The sequence below is a fragment of the Phaseolus vulgaris genome, chromosome 8, assembly GCF_051622355.1.
Source record: "Phaseolus vulgaris cultivar YP4 chromosome 8, ASM5162235v1, whole genome shotgun sequence".
NCBI classification, from domain to species: Eukaryota; Viridiplantae; Streptophyta; class Magnoliopsida; order Fabales; family Fabaceae; genus Phaseolus; species Phaseolus vulgaris.
Window position 1 is genome coordinate 622,673 of NC_143505.1, and position 17,997 is coordinate 640,669.

The 17,997-nt window shown below is 27.4% G+C and overlaps 3 protein-coding genes across 3 annotated transcripts; 1 reads left to right on the forward strand and 2 right to left on the reverse strand.

Annotated features, from left to right (window-relative positions):
- Nucleotides 1–306: 306 nt before the first annotated feature.
- Nucleotides 307–1,175, forward strand: LOC137825982 (small ribosomal subunit protein cS23). The gene is made up of 2 exons (XM_068631809.2): nt 307–583; nt 698–1,175. Exons 1-2 carry the CDS (start codon nt 371–373, stop codon nt 977–979), a joined length of 495 nt encoding a protein of 164 aa, XP_068487910.1. The 5' UTR covers nt 307–370; the 3' UTR covers nt 980–1,175.
- A 467-nt stretch (nt 1,176–1,642) lies between these two features.
- Nucleotides 1,643–3,792, reverse strand: LOC137825981 (uncharacterized). The gene is made up of 4 exons (XM_068631808.2): nt 3,476–3,792; nt 3,285–3,388; nt 2,993–3,164; nt 1,643–2,912 (listed from the first exon to the last, which is right to left on the reverse strand). Exons 1-4 carry the CDS (start codon nt 3,641–3,643, stop codon nt 2,058–2,060), a joined length of 1,299 nt encoding a protein of 432 aa, XP_068487909.1. The 5' UTR covers nt 3,644–3,792; the 3' UTR covers nt 1,643–2,057.
- Nucleotides 3,793–10,430: 6,638 nt separating this feature from the next.
- On the reverse strand, nt 10,431–12,291 carry LOC137825906 (adenylate isopentenyltransferase 5, chloroplastic). The gene is made up of 2 exons (XM_068631710.2): nt 11,814–12,291; nt 10,431–11,063 (listed from the first exon to the last, which is right to left on the reverse strand). The coding sequence occupies exons 1-2, from the start codon at nt 12,274–12,276 to the stop codon at nt 10,645–10,647; spliced, it is 882 nt and encodes a 293-aa protein (XP_068487811.1). The 5' UTR covers nt 12,277–12,291; the 3' UTR covers nt 10,431–10,644.
- Between the last annotated feature and the right edge of the window lie 5,706 nt (nt 12,292–17,997).

Consider the following 17,997-nt stretch of genomic DNA (forward strand, 5'->3'; position numbering starts at 1 on the left):
TATGTATTTCATTTTATCATAAAATATATGAAGAAATCATTAGATATTCTTTAAGAAGGTGGTGTTGATAAGTTTTACCACTTCAGACTAAAAGAATACTTAATATTAATATTAATTATCTAGCTTTTTATATTAATTAATAATTGATCAACCTACATACAATAGTTTATAATTCAAATAATTCAATTTTAATGTGAAATTTTGTAAAAAAAAAAGAAAAATGTTTATATAAAAATGAAAACCCATATAGAAATTTGGGTGACCCGGATTAAAACGGGTCAGAAAAAGGGTGTGGTGTTATCTTCTTGGTTGTGTTTGAAATGTGAGTGTGAGAGAGTGAGAGAAGCACCAGCAATCTAAGACCTTATCAATGGCACTTCTTCACCTAAATCTTCTTCCAACCTTCAATTCCAAAGCTTTAACCTTTCCCTCCATCAAACTCAATCCTTCACTTTCCTTCTCCCTCTTACGCTCCCATCTGCCTCCTCCAACCACCACCACCACCACACGCTTTACCGTCGCCGCTTCCGCCGCCGAAACCGCCGTTGTCCAAGAAGAAGCCCCTCCCACTCCCCAACCCGAGGTTCTCTTCTCATCTTTTGCTCCTAAACATTCAAACAATGCTTTTAATTTCTATTCTCTTTTTTTAAATTTAGAAAAAAAAAGCTCTTATTTATCTTAATTTTGTGGTTAACAGAAGCTTGGAGTGGTTGTGAAGGCAACAGAGAAGCCAAGAATTGTGTTGAAGTTCATTTGGATGGAGAAGAACATTGGAATTGCACTAGACCAGACTATACCGGGACATGGTACCATTCCCCTAAGCCCATATTATTTTTGGCCCAGAAAAGATGCTTGGGAAGAGCTGAAGGAGTTGCTCGAGAGCAAGCCTTGGATCTCCCAAAAGCAGATGATTATTCTACTCAATCAAGCCACTGATATCATCAATTTATGGCAGCAAAGTGGTGGCAACTTATCCTGACCTCAATTCTGCTGTTGGAACATATTTCAAACATTTTTTGCTCTTGTATTATTGGGTTGTTGGAGTACTTGGTGATGTTTTGTAATAATAAGACGTTTCCCCTTCTAATGTTTATGTTGTTCTGTTGTATGTTCTTTCTCTGGCTTTGTATACCACTTGTGCTTAATTAATATTACTATCAATTAACTTATATAAATCATTTGGATTTTAGTCTGTCACATTTTATTAGTTAAACTGTTCTCTCGATTCTTGTACACATGTTGAGTTTTTGGTTTTGTTTGACAAAATTGGAAGTTTTAGACCTTACATGTTGTCTACATTGGCTTCTGTCCCACTCTCTAATCAAGAGAAGGCATTCTGTTTGTACAAAACTTTCTTGCAGTGATCAATTGCTAAAGAGACTTTGAAAGGTCTAAAGCTTATTGTTTTCTTGTGTATAAATTAAAACTTGAATAAGGACTAAGTGAATTGGTTAACTTATTTGATTTCAATGAGTAAATTTTAATTGCAAACCTGTGTCAGTGCTTTATTTTACAATTAACCTTTTGGTTGAAAAATAAGCTTGCTTTAGATACTCGGATATACGGATCAAAGCTTTGTTCATCGATCGATGTATTGCTTTGTAATATCCTTATGCTAAAACCATGATTAAGCTTTGTGATCTGGCATCAATGCTTATCCTGATTTTCACCATCATTGGGATCAAATAAAATTTACAAATAAGTAATGTTTTGCCCTCCTTAAACATTTTTACTTTTTTTTGTCCTACAGCAACTTCTTAATGTTGCCTTTCTGGTCAGCTAATCTGACACTCATGAGGAGAAGAAGTTCTGGCTTCAGCAGGCTAAATTGTTACCATAGTATTTTACTAGAGGGAAACCGTATGTCAGGAGAATTGCCTTCAAAATGCTGCCATTAGAATCTAAATTGGATTTTACATACTCTGGTACATCTTTTCTTACAAATTGGTTTCTTATTCTATTTCATCTGCTAAATAATTTTGAGGTTTGGCATTATGTACACTTTTGAAGAAACAATATGTTCCAATCCTCTACATTTTTTGTTGTTCACCTTTCGATCATTTAGTCCTCACTGACATCATCTTCCAGTCCTCATGTTCATCATGTGTATGTATCTGCTTTTGAAATTGTGTTGGATCCCTAGTTTCCGTCACATGCCTTCTTGCCATAGGATTTTGAGGGGGATAAGATTGAGATCTCTGTGAATTCCATTTTATAGCGTGGGAAGAAGGGTGAACTCTTCCTTCATTGAATTTGAAGAGTTCATTTTCTGTAGCTGCATCAGAATTACTGTTGTGATCATTGTTATCCCTTAGGAAGCTCTTGGCTGAGCCTAACTCCCCAACCATGGGGTCCTCTATATTTGCTTCCTCCACATGTTCCTTGGAAATTAACTCAGCATTCTTTGATATTGTTGTCATATTATCTCTTAAACTCAGACTTAAATGAAAGTCTTCCCATGCAAGTGTTTTAACTTCCCTCCTTTCCAATGCTTTTAGTTCCATAGCATGGTTGCTTTTCGATATGACTTCATAGTCTTGTTTAGAACTTGAGCTCAAAGTGGGACGCACTTTGATCTCAAGTTCTAAGGCTTTTTCAGCAGCAGCGGCAGGTGTATCAGTGTGTCTCTTCCTTTCTTCATTCCTATCAGATAAATGCCCACACGAAATTATTTTTTCTGCATTATTTTGGATATTAACTTCACGGTTATGATCATCAACACTATTTTTTCTGGTTTCACGTTCATCTTGCCTTCCTTCAACATTCAAATTGTCCTGTTCATCTTGCCTTCCTTCAACATTCAATTTGTCTTGCTCCAAACGCAAAGTAACTCCAATTTCTGCAGCAATTTGCTTCAGCACTTTCATTTTGATTTCCATGGTAGGGTGTTTTGGTGAAAGCTTTTGTATCATCTACACAAACCAAGCAAAAGTTATCAGAATAATGGGAAATTCTCTTGAAATGATTTCTCTGTGCAATAACTAATCAGCACCTTGGAGTTCACTCTATTATTTTTGTGCAACTCAACAGCATGGTGTGCAAACTCTTTTCCCAACCTTGATGCTAAAATCTCTCTTATCTTATGCAGCTCTGGAAAATCTCCACACCTTGAGGATGCAAAGATAAGGCTAGATGTTGCTTCCCTGAGCTCAACTGGGCACTCCCTACACGTGTTCAAAGACAGTAAAATTCATGCATCAGTAAATAATTCATCACCACTTCAGTTTGGTGTTTCTTCAAGATTCACTCAACAGCTGCAGAAGCAAGGAGAGAAGAACACTTACTTGTTCGTTTCAAGAGCTTCAGCTCTTTCTCTAAGGAAATTGCAGTAGTTTTCTATCATAGCAAACACTTCCAAAATGTTTTGTTCTGTTATCCATTGCTCCACCTGTTAATAAGCAAAAGATAAACTCAATATTTATGTGTAAGAGAAAAAGAGAAGGGTTATTGGGTGTGGTTATTAGCAGTAACTTACACGCAGTAGAGCAGGGTCATGGTGACCAAGGTTCAAGAGCTGAGCAAGATCAGAGCGAGCATAAGAGGCTCGAGCTTTGTGCTGGTTCTTCAAGATAACAATCCTTGAAACAGCAAGTGTGGTGATGCTTTTGATTTTGGAACTGAAGCTTTTTCCAAGCAGACCCATGTTATGTTATAAATGGAATTTGGTAGCACTAGATAGCCTTGTTTGTGTGTTATCTAAAAGGGGTGAGGAATGAAGGAAGGATTCTATGTTCCAAGACCTTTATAGTATCAAGCTCCTGATTTGTCTTTTAAATGGTGTATCATTCTATTCGAAGGGTTGAATATTGATACTTGTATAATACATATCGATGAAATATTTAGTTCAGTTCATATCGATGAAGTGTTTAATTCAAAATAATTTTAAATTAATGATATATGACACTTATATTATTAAATATTATATTTTAAAAATTATATGGAATCATAATAATGTTTGCTGTCACTCATAAATGAAATTCTCCCCACAATAATAAATATGAGTTGGAGAGTTATTATTTGTTTTGAATTGGCCTAAACCTAAGTTTGAGAAGTTCTTATCTGGTTCCTTTCCGGAACATAAATACTAGAAGCTCTGATCATTTCTATTGGAAACCCGTTCTCTTTCAAAAGGGTCCACGAGAACGATGTTGTCACGTGGGATATGACCCCTTCTCATGCAACTAGTTTGGAATTTGAAAGGTCAAAAACCTCATATTATGTGAATTATTTATTTAGTTCTATGGTGGTTGAAGAAGTTGCAGGAAAAAATAAAAGTATATTTTAACAAAAAGTAGAAAATTTGAGGCATTTGGTAGCCACCATAGCACGAGTTTACCAAAAGTTCAAAAACAGAGACGCGTAGTAATGCCATTTTCTTCTGTGCAATGTGTTCAGAAATTAAATAAACAGAGAGAAGAAGACGAAAATTGGCTGCTATGACAAGGTGCATATATTTAGGTGCATCACAAAAAAATAATAGGGATTCATATTTTTTTTTATTGAGAATGATAATTATTTAAAGTATACCAATACCTGTTATTTTTATTTCTAATAATGGCTAAGATTATGTTTTATTTACAAAGGTGTAAAGAAACAAAGTGATTGGAGAGAGAAGGGAAAGAAAGAAAGTTATTAAATTGTGAGATGAATTTTTAGGGTTTTAATGAAAAATAATTTGTTCCTTCTTATTATAAATAAATCAATTTTAGGCTTTTTTTTCGTATTATATTATAAATGAAAGAACTAAGTAATCCCTAGTTCATTTTTTTCATTATAATAATTGGTTTGTGGCATTTGACTATCAAAAATAGGGTTCTGAAAGTAGCATAGCAGCCCAACACCAGGCATGACTGCGTGAATATCTTAGTTTGTTTTATTCCAAACTATACAAAATAATATTCCAAAATCCTTTACATTTGTATTGAGAATTTTTTAAAACAGAATAACTCGTTTTTATAGTAAATTTTAAAACATTTCATAAAAGGAATATATTGTTTGAGTGTTGTAAAATTTTAAAAAAAAATCTAAAATTTATGTACTAATTTAACTATTTAAGAATACTCTTTTGTCATTTTGTGAAACTTTCTTCGTTTTAAACTTTATCAAATGGACCCAATGACATTAGATAAAGGTTTGGAAATAAAAGTAGTTCATCTTGAATTGGTTCATTTAGTGAACTATTTTTCATGTTTATAGGAGCTAGTGTGGTTTAGGTGTCTTCATTTAATTTTATAAAATGTTGTTAAAGATTTTGAATTTACAAAAAAAAAAAATACTGTATTAACCTTAATTTTTTTCTTTAATAAACATGTTACAATTATTAATGATCAAACATACCAAATACTTGTTTAATTACCTCAATGTAAAAAAATAACAAAAAAATAGACTTGAGGGATGAGAGATTTAGAGAAAAATTTAAGAAAAAACAAAGAAATAGATGAAATAAAAGGGATGTTTGCTCAAATAATAAAGGATTAAGAAAAGGTCAAGAACAAACATAAAGAGGGTGCAGTAGGAGAAAATATTAGCATGATAATCATCACTCCCCAAGATATAGGGTGTTTAGTAGTCACCACCACTTTTATTACTATAAACCACTTCCAAGATATCATAGTCCAAAACCCAAACTCCTCCTAAAGTACCTAAAGTAGGCATTTTGCTCTCTTACATGAAAAAAAAAATTAAAGAAATGAAAGAGCTTGTAGTAAAAGGAAAAAAAGTTTATATATAGCAGGAGAAAAAGAGTATGTAAGAAGACAAAAAGAGTTACAAGCTCTTATTTAGATTAAAAAAAAAGAGAAAAAGAAGATAAATCTCTTATAACATCCGCTACAAGCATAGTTGAAAAAAAACATTAAAAGAATATTTTCATGCATTAAACTCTTCTTTTCACTTAAAATCATTATTCTAACTCTTTTTTTTCAAAAATCTCAATATAACAAAACTCATTTTTGTCATTGAATATCTAGAACTTTGTTTAAGGACCTAATACTACAAATTGACTTAATTGGACTTTTATCTATCTTTCATGGGTTCAATAAAGAAGAAAACTCTAGAGTGAAAAAATGTATAAAATACCCCTTAAAAGATTTTTATAAAAAAAATAACTAAAACATTAGACAACACGAAACAAGATGATAGATACTAACATGATTTTAGCAAGACCAAACTTTAATTTAAATAATTATAGTGTATATTCTACGGACCACGTATTGAGCAAGTAGTGGATAGTAATTGTGCCATCAATTTAGGTCAAATAAAGTAGGATTTTGATTCTGTATTTGGACCTATGTTTGATAAGGATTTTCTCATGCCTAGCTAACGTTGGACTTCTAATGGTTTTCGTTGGACTTCTAATGGCCCAAGATAAACCCTGGACTAGTTATTCAAGGGATGAGACAAAAAGAAATATGATTCCAAAGCGTTTAAGCACCGAATTCTCAACCTAAAATGACTTGACTAGTTAGCCACCAAGTTCATGAAGTTTCTACCTGATCATTATGTAAATGATAGAGCGTCAAATAAATGAAAAAAATAAAACTGTAGATAAAGCTGGAGAAAAATATGAACACATGGAGTTTTTCCTCAACACGTTTCCGTTTCCTAGTTAATGGCATTAAACAATGTACCAAAGGACAAAAGTTATATAATATTAGCAATGGCAAGTCTCCAAAAAGATTGCAGAAGACTAAAAATTAGAACAACATAACAGCAAAGAAAAACTAGAAAAAGCAATTAAGAAAGTGAAAAGTAACACCATCCATCACCTTGCTTAACATGATCTCCACAAAATGATCCTCAACCACTTGATTTTCCTTCACATCAGCAACCTAAAATATCAACCAATACAATCCACAAAAATGGTTTAATCTGAATAAAACTAACACTTCAAAGGAAATGTAAATTCAAATTCAACAGCATTAAACACAAATGTAGCATACCTTAGAATAGAATAACGAAAGAGTGAAACAGCGAGAAAATTAGAAAAGAAGAAGTGAAAGAAAAGCATTACAGTGTCCATAACGAAGTGAGTCCCCTCGAGAGTCTTCACGTTAATCTTCATCTTCTTCGTGTTTTCGTTTCCGTTTCGATACTGAAAAATGAATGATAGTGTTGATATGTTAACACTGTAAATATTAAAAACATAAACATACAGTTAACATTTTGATAAATTAATATTTTATTTATTTTTATTTTATTTTCAATTTAAAGTGTTATTATATTATTATAAATGGTTGTTGAGTGTATTCATTTATAATTTATAATTGGTGGTGTATAAATATTATTGAAAATTTTAATGTAATTATATAAAAATTGGATTACCAATGAATCATAACTCTTCATATTCCCAACACCGCACGCAACACGACACAAAATCAGAACGCCGCGGATTTGGAATTACAAACGTTTCGCGCTTATTTATAAATGCACATTGAGCACCTAGTTATCCCATGCGAGCACGACCACGGTCTGACAAACTCTATCCACCTTAATCTGAAGCCACGTGGCATTGACCATTAATGCTCCCTTGCTTACCACTTTGCTTTTAATAGAGGATTGTTTAAACTTAATTTATGAGAGATTTGTCACGTTTTGTTCCAAATTCAGTGGAGATTCTTGGGTGGAATTTCAGGAAAAAACTATTCCGGGAGTATTTTTCATAAATTTTGTGCAAACCAAGGCAAAGTGGTTTGCACAAATTCCGGCCTAATATCTGCAATTTCATTCTGGATCCGTATTGCGCTGAAAAAAATTCACACAGGCACCTACCTGTGAACTTATGTAAAGTGAAATTTTTTTAATGTGATTAGTGAAGAAAGGAAGAGTGATTATTCAATTCACTCTTTATAATTTTTAATTTGTTTAACTGATCAAAAATTTATAAAGTTATGAGTCGTTTTTTCATCTGTGGAAAATAAATACAAGAAATAAAAGAAGAGTGTTTATGAATCATTTGTTAATACAGTGAATTCCATCATTTAAACGATGCAGACTACTAAAACGAATCAATTCATTCATCATATTTCAAAAAAAAGTCATTTTGAATAATCGACTTCGAATAATAAAAAAAATCTCTAAAATTTCACAATGTCTTGAAATCATTCTAATAAACAATTATTATCTCACCTAAAATACTAAGTAATTCAATATTATCATTTGTATTTTTGGAAGAAAAAATGTTTTTATTAAGAAAAAAAGGAAATATTATACATTTTCATGAAAATAATGGAATTGTATATACAATGGTAGAAAAAGTGTTCACCTTTTACCAAATGGAAAAAATAAACATAAAATAAATAAATATGATTATGTTGTTTTATATAATGGATAACATAAATACAAAATAAATTATTAAAAAATTTCTCAAAACCAACCCAACATTCTCTTTATTACATTTCAAAATTAACCTTTCCTGATTTTATTAGGAATTTGCATTTATACTATATATTATATAAGGAAAGATGATTTGGACATGCATCTAAGTAAATAATATGAAGATTATTTTTTACACATAAGAAACACCCTTTTTGTGCCTTCAAAGATATCCACTTTGATAGGATTTTAGTGACTAATTTTAAGGCAAGGAGTCATATTAGGAAAGTAAATATACATTATGGCACAATTTATGAATAAAATAAATTAAAAACTCCCCTTTAATAATTTTTAGGCAGTGAACGAAAAATATTTAAGGTTAACCAACAATGAACTTAAGATGTTATAATGAATTTTTATCATGAAGCTTGTGGAAGAAAAAGAAAGCAAAGTTGAGAAGAAAGAGACCTGAAGCAATAACATAAATGCAAGAAAGAAATTTTTATTTTTTTTTCAATATACTTGAATTACCTATAACAAGAGTTCAACAAGCATATATAAAGTAAAAAAAAAAAATGTCCATAACAATATATGAATTTCACTATCAAAAGCCTTAGTGAAGAAGTCAATTGGTTGATTTGTTGTTTGTATGGACAAAGTGTGACACAACTAAAGTTATTACTTTTTTCTTACAATGTGACAGTTAATGTTGATATACTTCATTCGTTCTTGAAAACTAGAATTTTGTGTAATATATCTTCCAATTTGATTGTCACAATATAAACTAGTTGGAAACAAGGGGTGAAATGAAAATCATCAACGAGGTTGGTCAACCATTATAATTCACATGTAATGGTTGCAAGAGTTCGATACTTTACTTTTTCGTTTTCTATTATATCATAGATTCTTCGAGAAAAATGTAGAATTCAGTAACAAAACAATGTGTGTTAACACAAGAAGCCTAATAAGAATCGTTAAAGCCTTTTAACAAAATAACAAAATAGATGGGGAAAATACCTTGATATGGTGAAGTTTTATATAATAAAAAAGTTTACCTATTAGGCTCCTATATTCCTTTTTATCATGTATAAATGATCATTCAAACATATACTTCATATCCTTTGTCATCATGATAGGAATAGGCTTGGCCCCTTACATTTATGATAATGTCTAAGAAAATTTTCTTTGACATATGTGAATCCCTTTATGTGATAAGCAATTTCAAGACCTAAAAATACTTAAGATGACCAAGATTTTTTTTTATCTTAAAATCATTATTAAAAGGTGTTTTAACATTATTGTAATATTAGATATACAATCTCTTGCTAAAAGAGTGTCATCCACCTACATAAGAAGAATAATGAAAAAAGTAATTATTTTCTTTGTGAATAAAGAACTATCAAATTTAGATTGAATAACATGGATAAAAAAAATTAATGAATTTTTCAAAGTAGTCTTAAGTCATATAAAGACTTGATTAAATGACATAACTAATTAGTTTCGACAAGATTGACACCTCTGGAATAAATGTCTTGCTATCATAATTATTTAGTAATTAAATGTTTGCTTATCACAATAACCTAAAATAGTATATTAAGACTTACAATATTAAATTTCAGTTTTAATATTTTCAATCATATTAATTATAAATATATTTTTATTCATTTAATATATTAATACATTTCCTTAAAGTATACAGGGAACAATTTTACTACATTTAATTTAAAAACATTTAAATATGAATTTAATATGCATGTACTGATGAATTTAATACGGATATGTTCAGAAGATGTAAAATTTACACTTTCAACAAATAAAACAATATCATCATGGTTAAAACTTTTAATCTAATCATTATAAAATTAAAATATTTTGGTATGTTCAATATATACTCTTATATTGTTTAAGAGTCAAAATCAACGATAATTTTAATACACATTCCTCTCTTAATTTACCAAAACGTCTTTTACTAATAAAACTGTAATAAAACTCAAAAATAAATAGTGATTATCTAACAATATTATTTATACGGACTTAAGTTTATAACATTAAATAACAACTAATAGTCTAAAATAACATAAAAGACTAAAGAAGATTCATACAATACAATGCAAATGTTAAAAAAAAGAAAACTTATTTTATTCATAATAATATTACTCATGAGCATGAGTAGATAGGACTTGCAAGGAGAAGAAAAATAATATATAAAAGCAAATACTATACAAGCATAATTTTATCTTTCCATCTAATTTTGGCTTTATATATTTTATTTTTCTTTCATTATTTATCATTAACTCCATTAACACAGTCCTTGGTGAAATTAGTGATTTGTTAAGCACAAATTGTGGCTGGTTCAGCCTTCTGAGGCATTATCTTTTTTACTTCAGTCGTCTTCTCCAGAAACTTTTGTACTAACTCCATGCTTGGTTTGAACACAATCTCTTGGTACAAATGCTTATAATCCTCTCCTTTTAACACAACCTCAAACACTTTTGTGGAATCAATTCTGGTCATTTTCCGTTCATAGTTCATCTTTTGGATCTTCCACAGTTGCATCTCAGACAACCTACGAGTGTTCTCTTTGGTTTTCGTAATCGCATGTTGCAGCATCTTCTCCTTCTGAACCTCGTCGTCCATTTCCTTCTCCACAAGGAAATACTCTCCGAGCTCAGGAACCCCAATGGCTCTTCTGATCCCTCGACTGTAATCAGCTCCAGCCACAAAATATTCTCGAATCTCTTCCACAACTCCTGCATCAACCATTTTTTTTTTATCAGCAAGAAACAATATATATAAGAATCGCTTCAGAGTCATCTAACTCATCAAGAAACAATATATACATAAGAATCACTTCAGTTCAGAGTGATCTAACTCATATAAAATAAACAATGATATATTGACATCCTGTTCCACTATACAATTTTTAATCGATGATATAAAAAAATGATACTTTTGTCATTTCATGGAAAAATGAAATTTTAAGTAAAGAAACAGGTTATAGTGGAGCAAGGTTGTCCGTTTATCATTTTTATAACCCTTATAATCATTAAAAAAAATCATTAAATAGAAACAAATTTTAGAGACAAAAAATAATTAGTTGTTATAGTGACTAAATTAGAAATCATTTTAAAGATTAAAAAAATTATTGATTTCTAAATTAGTTGATAAATAATTTCTAAATTTGTATCTAATTAGCTATCAAGGTTTTTACTACCAAATTTAGAATGTAAATAATTGTTAGCTAAAACCTTGGTAGTTAATTAGATATAATTTAAATATTATTTATCAACAATAAAAACTAATTTAAAAATCAATAATTTTTCAGCCTCTAAAATAATTTCTAATTAAGCAATTGTAGTAATTAATTATTTTTTATCTATAAAATTAATTTTTATTTAATAATTTTCTTATAGTAAACGCAACATCTTCCAACCAACTACTCAATACTAGTCGTAACAAAAACAAGCTAAAACGAAACGAGATAAGTCAGATAACAAGACCTGCATCAACCATTTCATCCACCCTTTTGTCCAAATAGGGGAACAAGACTGGTAAAGACACATCAACCCAGATGAAGCAACAATCATATTTTGAGCAAAATGCAATGTTGGGATCCTCAAGCAAGGCTCCGAGGTAGGTGTTGGAGCCTCCCACGATAATGGGTAGGTGTCCATTTTGAAAGATGATATCAAGAGCAACAAGAACATGGTTGCAGAAATCATCGCTGGTAAAGTCAGAATCAGGATCATCAATGATCCCAAAAAGGTGATGAGGAATGCCACAACGTTCAGACTCAGAAGCCTTGTTTGTGATGATGTCAAGACCCTTGTAGACTTGGATTTTGTCTGAGTTGATGATTTCAGAGGGAAATTGCATGGCCAAGTTGATGGAAAGTTTGGTCTTACCAGTGCCAGTTGCACCCAATATGAACAGAACCTTCCTCTTTCCAACGAGTGAAGCCATCAAATTCTTCTAAATAATGCTAGAGAAAGAAGATAGGTAAGAAACATGAAAATAGTTTCTTCATAAATAACTAAGATTTTAAATGTATTATCAACATTTTACATATTTAATTTAATCACATATTAATTATCTCCTTTTTTTTATTTTCCTTGACCTCCAAATCTAAGAGTATAAACCTTAGTTCAAGCATTTAAGATAATAATTTTTCATGTAAGGTAATGAGGAAAAATTGTATTTCTAAATTGTGAAATTAAGAGTCTTTCAAGTTTATTATATTAAATGGTGGAGGTATATATTATTTTTATTTCTGTAATAAATAGTTATCCGTAATTTTGAATCTTATTATAAATAGGTGTACTTGTATTTTTTTAAAATTATTATAAATTTATACTATAATATTTTAATTCATTTAAAAAATGCATAAATTAGAATAAAATCAGAAACTAAATGAATTTAGATTTAGCAAAAGATTTTTTTTTTAAAAATTAACAAAAACATAAAAAGTGAAAAAAAAATGGGAATGTGTATATGCATAAGATAAAAGGAAATAGTGAAAGAAGAGAAAAGGAATTGATAAGTGTAGCTTAAAATAAGTTATTTAAAAAATATTGTAACTAATAATTTGAAAGAAAAAAAAAGTTATTCATATAAGTTATTAAATTGATAAGTGTTATTTTTTCAATGATAAAAAGGAATAAAAGAATAAATTGATGTATTAAACTAATTATTACTTCTCCATGATAAAATTAAGAATAAATTGTATACACCAAATAACAAGAAGAAATCTCGTTTTAAAGATGTAAATTTGTTTTCCTAATATATTTTCTCCCTTTTCATTTCTTTTACCCCACATATCATAAAAAAGATGGATAAAATTAAAAAATTTAATAAAATGAATAATTATAATAGGAGAAAAAATAAATGTAAATTTATAAAATAAATAACTTATCATTTTTCGTGTACTGAGATAAATAATAATAAAACAATATAAATATGTTTTTAGAACATATTTGGCATTTTTTAATTTTAACTTATTATAATTTAATATTCTATTTTTATCTCTGAAGGAATATCCAAATAATATCATCACTTGTTAAAGTACCACCTAAACAAATATGAAAAAGTAAAAAAAAAATATAAAAACCAAAAGATTAAAAAATATATCAAAGATAAAAAATAAAATTCAAAGTTAACGAGAAACAAATTTAAATATAATTCCTCATCTAAACTAAACTTTTTTTTATATTTCAGTGAGTTACTGCATTAGATTAAGACGTAAACTCGATTTGTATTTATTAAATCTTTGTTTTATCCTCAAAATATTTTAATTATATAGTTTAATAGTGTAGAAAAATCAACAAAAAATGCATAAATGTAAAATTTTATATATTCATGAACATTTTATTTGATTACTATCACAAAGAAATTAAAGTATGAAGAAAAAAACAATTTGTATAGAAGAAGAAGAAGAAGCTTTGAACTAACCTGATATGGGTTGAGAGAAAATGAAATGAAGGTGGTGAATTACGAAAATGGTGGTGTTATATAACAAAGTGTATATGTTTATGAAATTAATGCATAGAAAAAATGCTGAAAATTATAATGGAAAAAAAGTTATTATTTTACCATCAATAGTTATAAAATGGAAAAAATAATAATTTGATACTTAAATATTAAATGCAATAAAATGACTATGTTCTGTTTTATTATATTTCAGATAAGATACTTAAATATTCAATGTTTGCTTTTATTAACTATTATTACACTCCTCTTTGTTTTTAAAACATGACCAGATGGCAAGGTAAAAAAAATGATATTTATTATTAACTATCAACATCAATTATTTATAAAATTAAGGAGGGACAGATAGATTAATGATATTATTAATTATTTATTAAGATATTAACATTATCACTATTATTATTAGTATTTTGTTAAAAATATTTCAATCATTTTATGATTATTATTATTTTTATTATAATACTATTACTATAAATATTAATAGTAATAGTATTATTTATATTATTTAAAATATTAAGAATAATTCATAGTGTTAATAATAATTATTACTAATAATACTGATCAAATTATTTATTTAAAATATTCTTATATATTAATATAAAATAAAATTATTCTTATTATTATTATTATCATTCTTTTCAATATTATTACATCAAATTATTCAAATATTATTACAATTATTTTTAATATTATTATTATTCATTACATCAAATTATTAAATTAATATTTTTATTCTAATATACATCAGTATAAAATAAAATTATTAGTATTATCATAAATTATTATTATATTTATTATCATAATTCTTTGTACTATTATAAATTTGTTCGTTTTTATTATTATAAATTTGTATATATCTGTAATTTTAAATATTATTATAAGTTTATAGTATAATATTTTAATTTATTATAAACTTACGTATATTCGTATTTTTTATATATAAAATTATGATGTAATATTTTAATTTATTATAAGCACTAGAAATCCTTATTGTATAGATAAATATGTTCTATAATAATAAAAAAAAGTTTGATTTGAAAAACAAAATCCAAATCAAATTTAAAAACCAATTATTCAATTTACTTTTATTTAAAATATTGGGTCATTTTAATATATATATATATATATATATATAGATATATTTAATTAAATTTCAACAATTTGTGTTCACACTTTATAAATATTAATTTTATTATATTTTATAATAAAATATTTAAATGCGGAATTTATTATAAGTATTAATTACTAATTATAAAAAATATATGATAAATCATTATATTAATACCTATTTTGTTCATCATAATATATGAATATTTAACAATGGTTTTAAAATATTTCTCTTTTTAAATTGATTCAATTTTGAATATTTTACTTTCTTTTGCAGTTTTCAATCATAATTAAACACTCACCTTAAAATCTAATCAACTTACTTAGAATATTCAAATTAAAAATTAAATCTTTCAAATTTCTTAAATAAAACACAGATATCCTTTTTTGTAAAATTTACAATAATAACCACAACAGACACATAGGAAAATCAATTTTTCAAAATTCTAACAAGAGACTAAGGAAAATAACATTAGAAAAAATTCTTTGAAGTTCAAGAAAAGTTCCCATTTTTTAGATCTTTACAACCAAGAATAAAATTAAAAAAATCAAAATGCATTCAATAAAATAAAAACTTTAGGAAATTGGGGTTCAGAAAAATTCCATAGGAGGGAAAACACTTTTGTTATGTGTGAAAACATTGGTGTTAGAGAGAACCTCAAAGAAACACATGAAAAAAAAAATTAGAATAATCTTGAAAGACAAAATCAAAACATTTATTTAAAAGACAAAATAAACATATTGTTTAGATATAAATATATTTAATAGAAGATAAATTTATAATTAAATGATATAAAAAAATATTAAAATAATAATATTGAGAATTGTAATATGATTATATAAAAAAGTATGGTTGTCGAGTTGTAATATGATTATATAAAAAAAAGTATGGTTGTCAATATATCATTACCTTTTCAGGTGAAAATTCACATTATATCATTACAGGAGTTTGATCAAAAATTACAAAATCGACTTTGAAGCATCTCGAACTAGGGTTGACCACTACAACTTTCATGACTTTGCATTAAAATTAAATCAAAAACATAAACTCTAAAATTTTATTTTGTAAAAAAAACTTTAGCCTCTACCATGAGCACTGAGCTGAATAGAGAGAAACTACAATAGAAGAAAAATGAAGAAACAAATACACTTATTAGCGAGTTTTAATTTGAATATGAATGTGGTTTCATGATTACCTTGTACAATGTTTGGGAATTCGAGGGATTTCTCGAAGGAAAAAATTGTGAAGGAAAAAGATTAAGGTCTCTTAGCTTGAAAATCGAATTGGAGATCGGAGCCAAAAAGAGAAGGAAGCATGGGAAGAAGGAGACGATGACACATTAAATTAAATTGAAAACTACTTTGTTTGTGACAAGAGTAATGAAGAAATGTCTAAATGGTTCTTCGGATAAAATAATAAAATGAGATGTACTAAATGGAAAAAGCAAATTTGTACACCAAAATTTGGTTACTAAAAGAGAAATCTTTATACATAGGTAAAAATTATTATATTAAATTAATATTTTCATTTTATTACATATCTATATAAAATAAAATTATTACTATTATTATTACCATAATTATTGAATTTACACATTTGAGTTTTAATATTGATTAATATCTAATTATCGAAGGATATTACCGAGAGATATTGATTGACACCAAATTATAGATAGATATTACCAATTAATATTAATTGACGGATATTTAATGATTAATATTGTCAATGTATTCATATTTAATTATTTATTATAATAGAAGAAAATTAATTATTTATGAATATATTATTTTAAAATAATAGTAATAAACTTTTAAATAATAATAAAATCATAATTAATATTTATAATAAACAAAATATTAAAAGTACTAAAATAATAGAATAATAATAAACTAAATTATAAAGAATAATAATAATATAAAGAATAATAATTTTATTTTGATAGGATTTATGAATTCTAACAAAGATTTGATGATTTATAAGACTTTTTCCAATGATAATTGTCTTTATATATTTTTTTTAATTATTATAATGTAGTTATATTTTTTCATCATGTTGTATTATATGCTGTGTTTAATATTAATGTACAATAGATTTTTACACCAATTTTGATTGATTTTATAGGATTTTACAATATATACAATTTTGCTTAAAAATTTTATAATTAGTTCTTTTAAAAATTTATTTAATTTTTTTCAAAATCAACTCTAAAATATTTTGCATGTATTTCATTTTTTATTTTGCAATTAACGGGATATTTTAATCATAGGAGACAAGTAACTAATATTAATTAGGCAATAAATGTGATCACAATTTCGGTATACTTTACTAAATTTATTACATTAAAAAATTTATACTAAATCTATTTCAATTATGAATATTTAATTTTTTTAATCTATTTTTAAACATTTTTCATGTATCCACAATGTTAAATAGTTTAATTCTGGTACATGCTTGTAGTTTGGAATTATTACATGTAACTTCATTAAAGTCAAATAATTTTCAAATTGTAAAATACTAAAGTAAATTAAAAATTAATATGAATCATAGTCGCTGAAATACTTTGAAAAACAAAAGCCAAAAAATTAAGTTCAACACCTACAAAATCTTCACATCAAAGAATACTCTTTTGCCAAATTTATTGTCCAAACCAAGGAGTCGACAAAGAATATTTTGAAGGTTGAATGAATGTTTAAACAGTGTTTTTAGTCCCATCATTAAGATGATTTATTCTTTCAATTACATCTTATTGTTTTTGTTTTTGAATTATCTCAATTTGATCCATTTTTTAAAAGGATGGGCTTATCATGACAAACAAGCAGTTGCCCACAAGATAGAGGGCTATCTACTCTAAGACTATTTCTTCATGCAACTCTCGACTCCATATGTTCTTCTCTCACTCTCATACAAATCTCACTCTCATACAAAACATGAAAATACTTTATTATCCTTCTTGTGCCACCCTCATACATCTTAATTTTAGTTTCCGGATTATATAATTCAAAAGTCTAGATTTGATAGTAGCTTCTGGATTATGTAATCCGAATACGCATTTGAAAAAAGTAGTCCGGATTACATAATCCGGAAGCTAATCT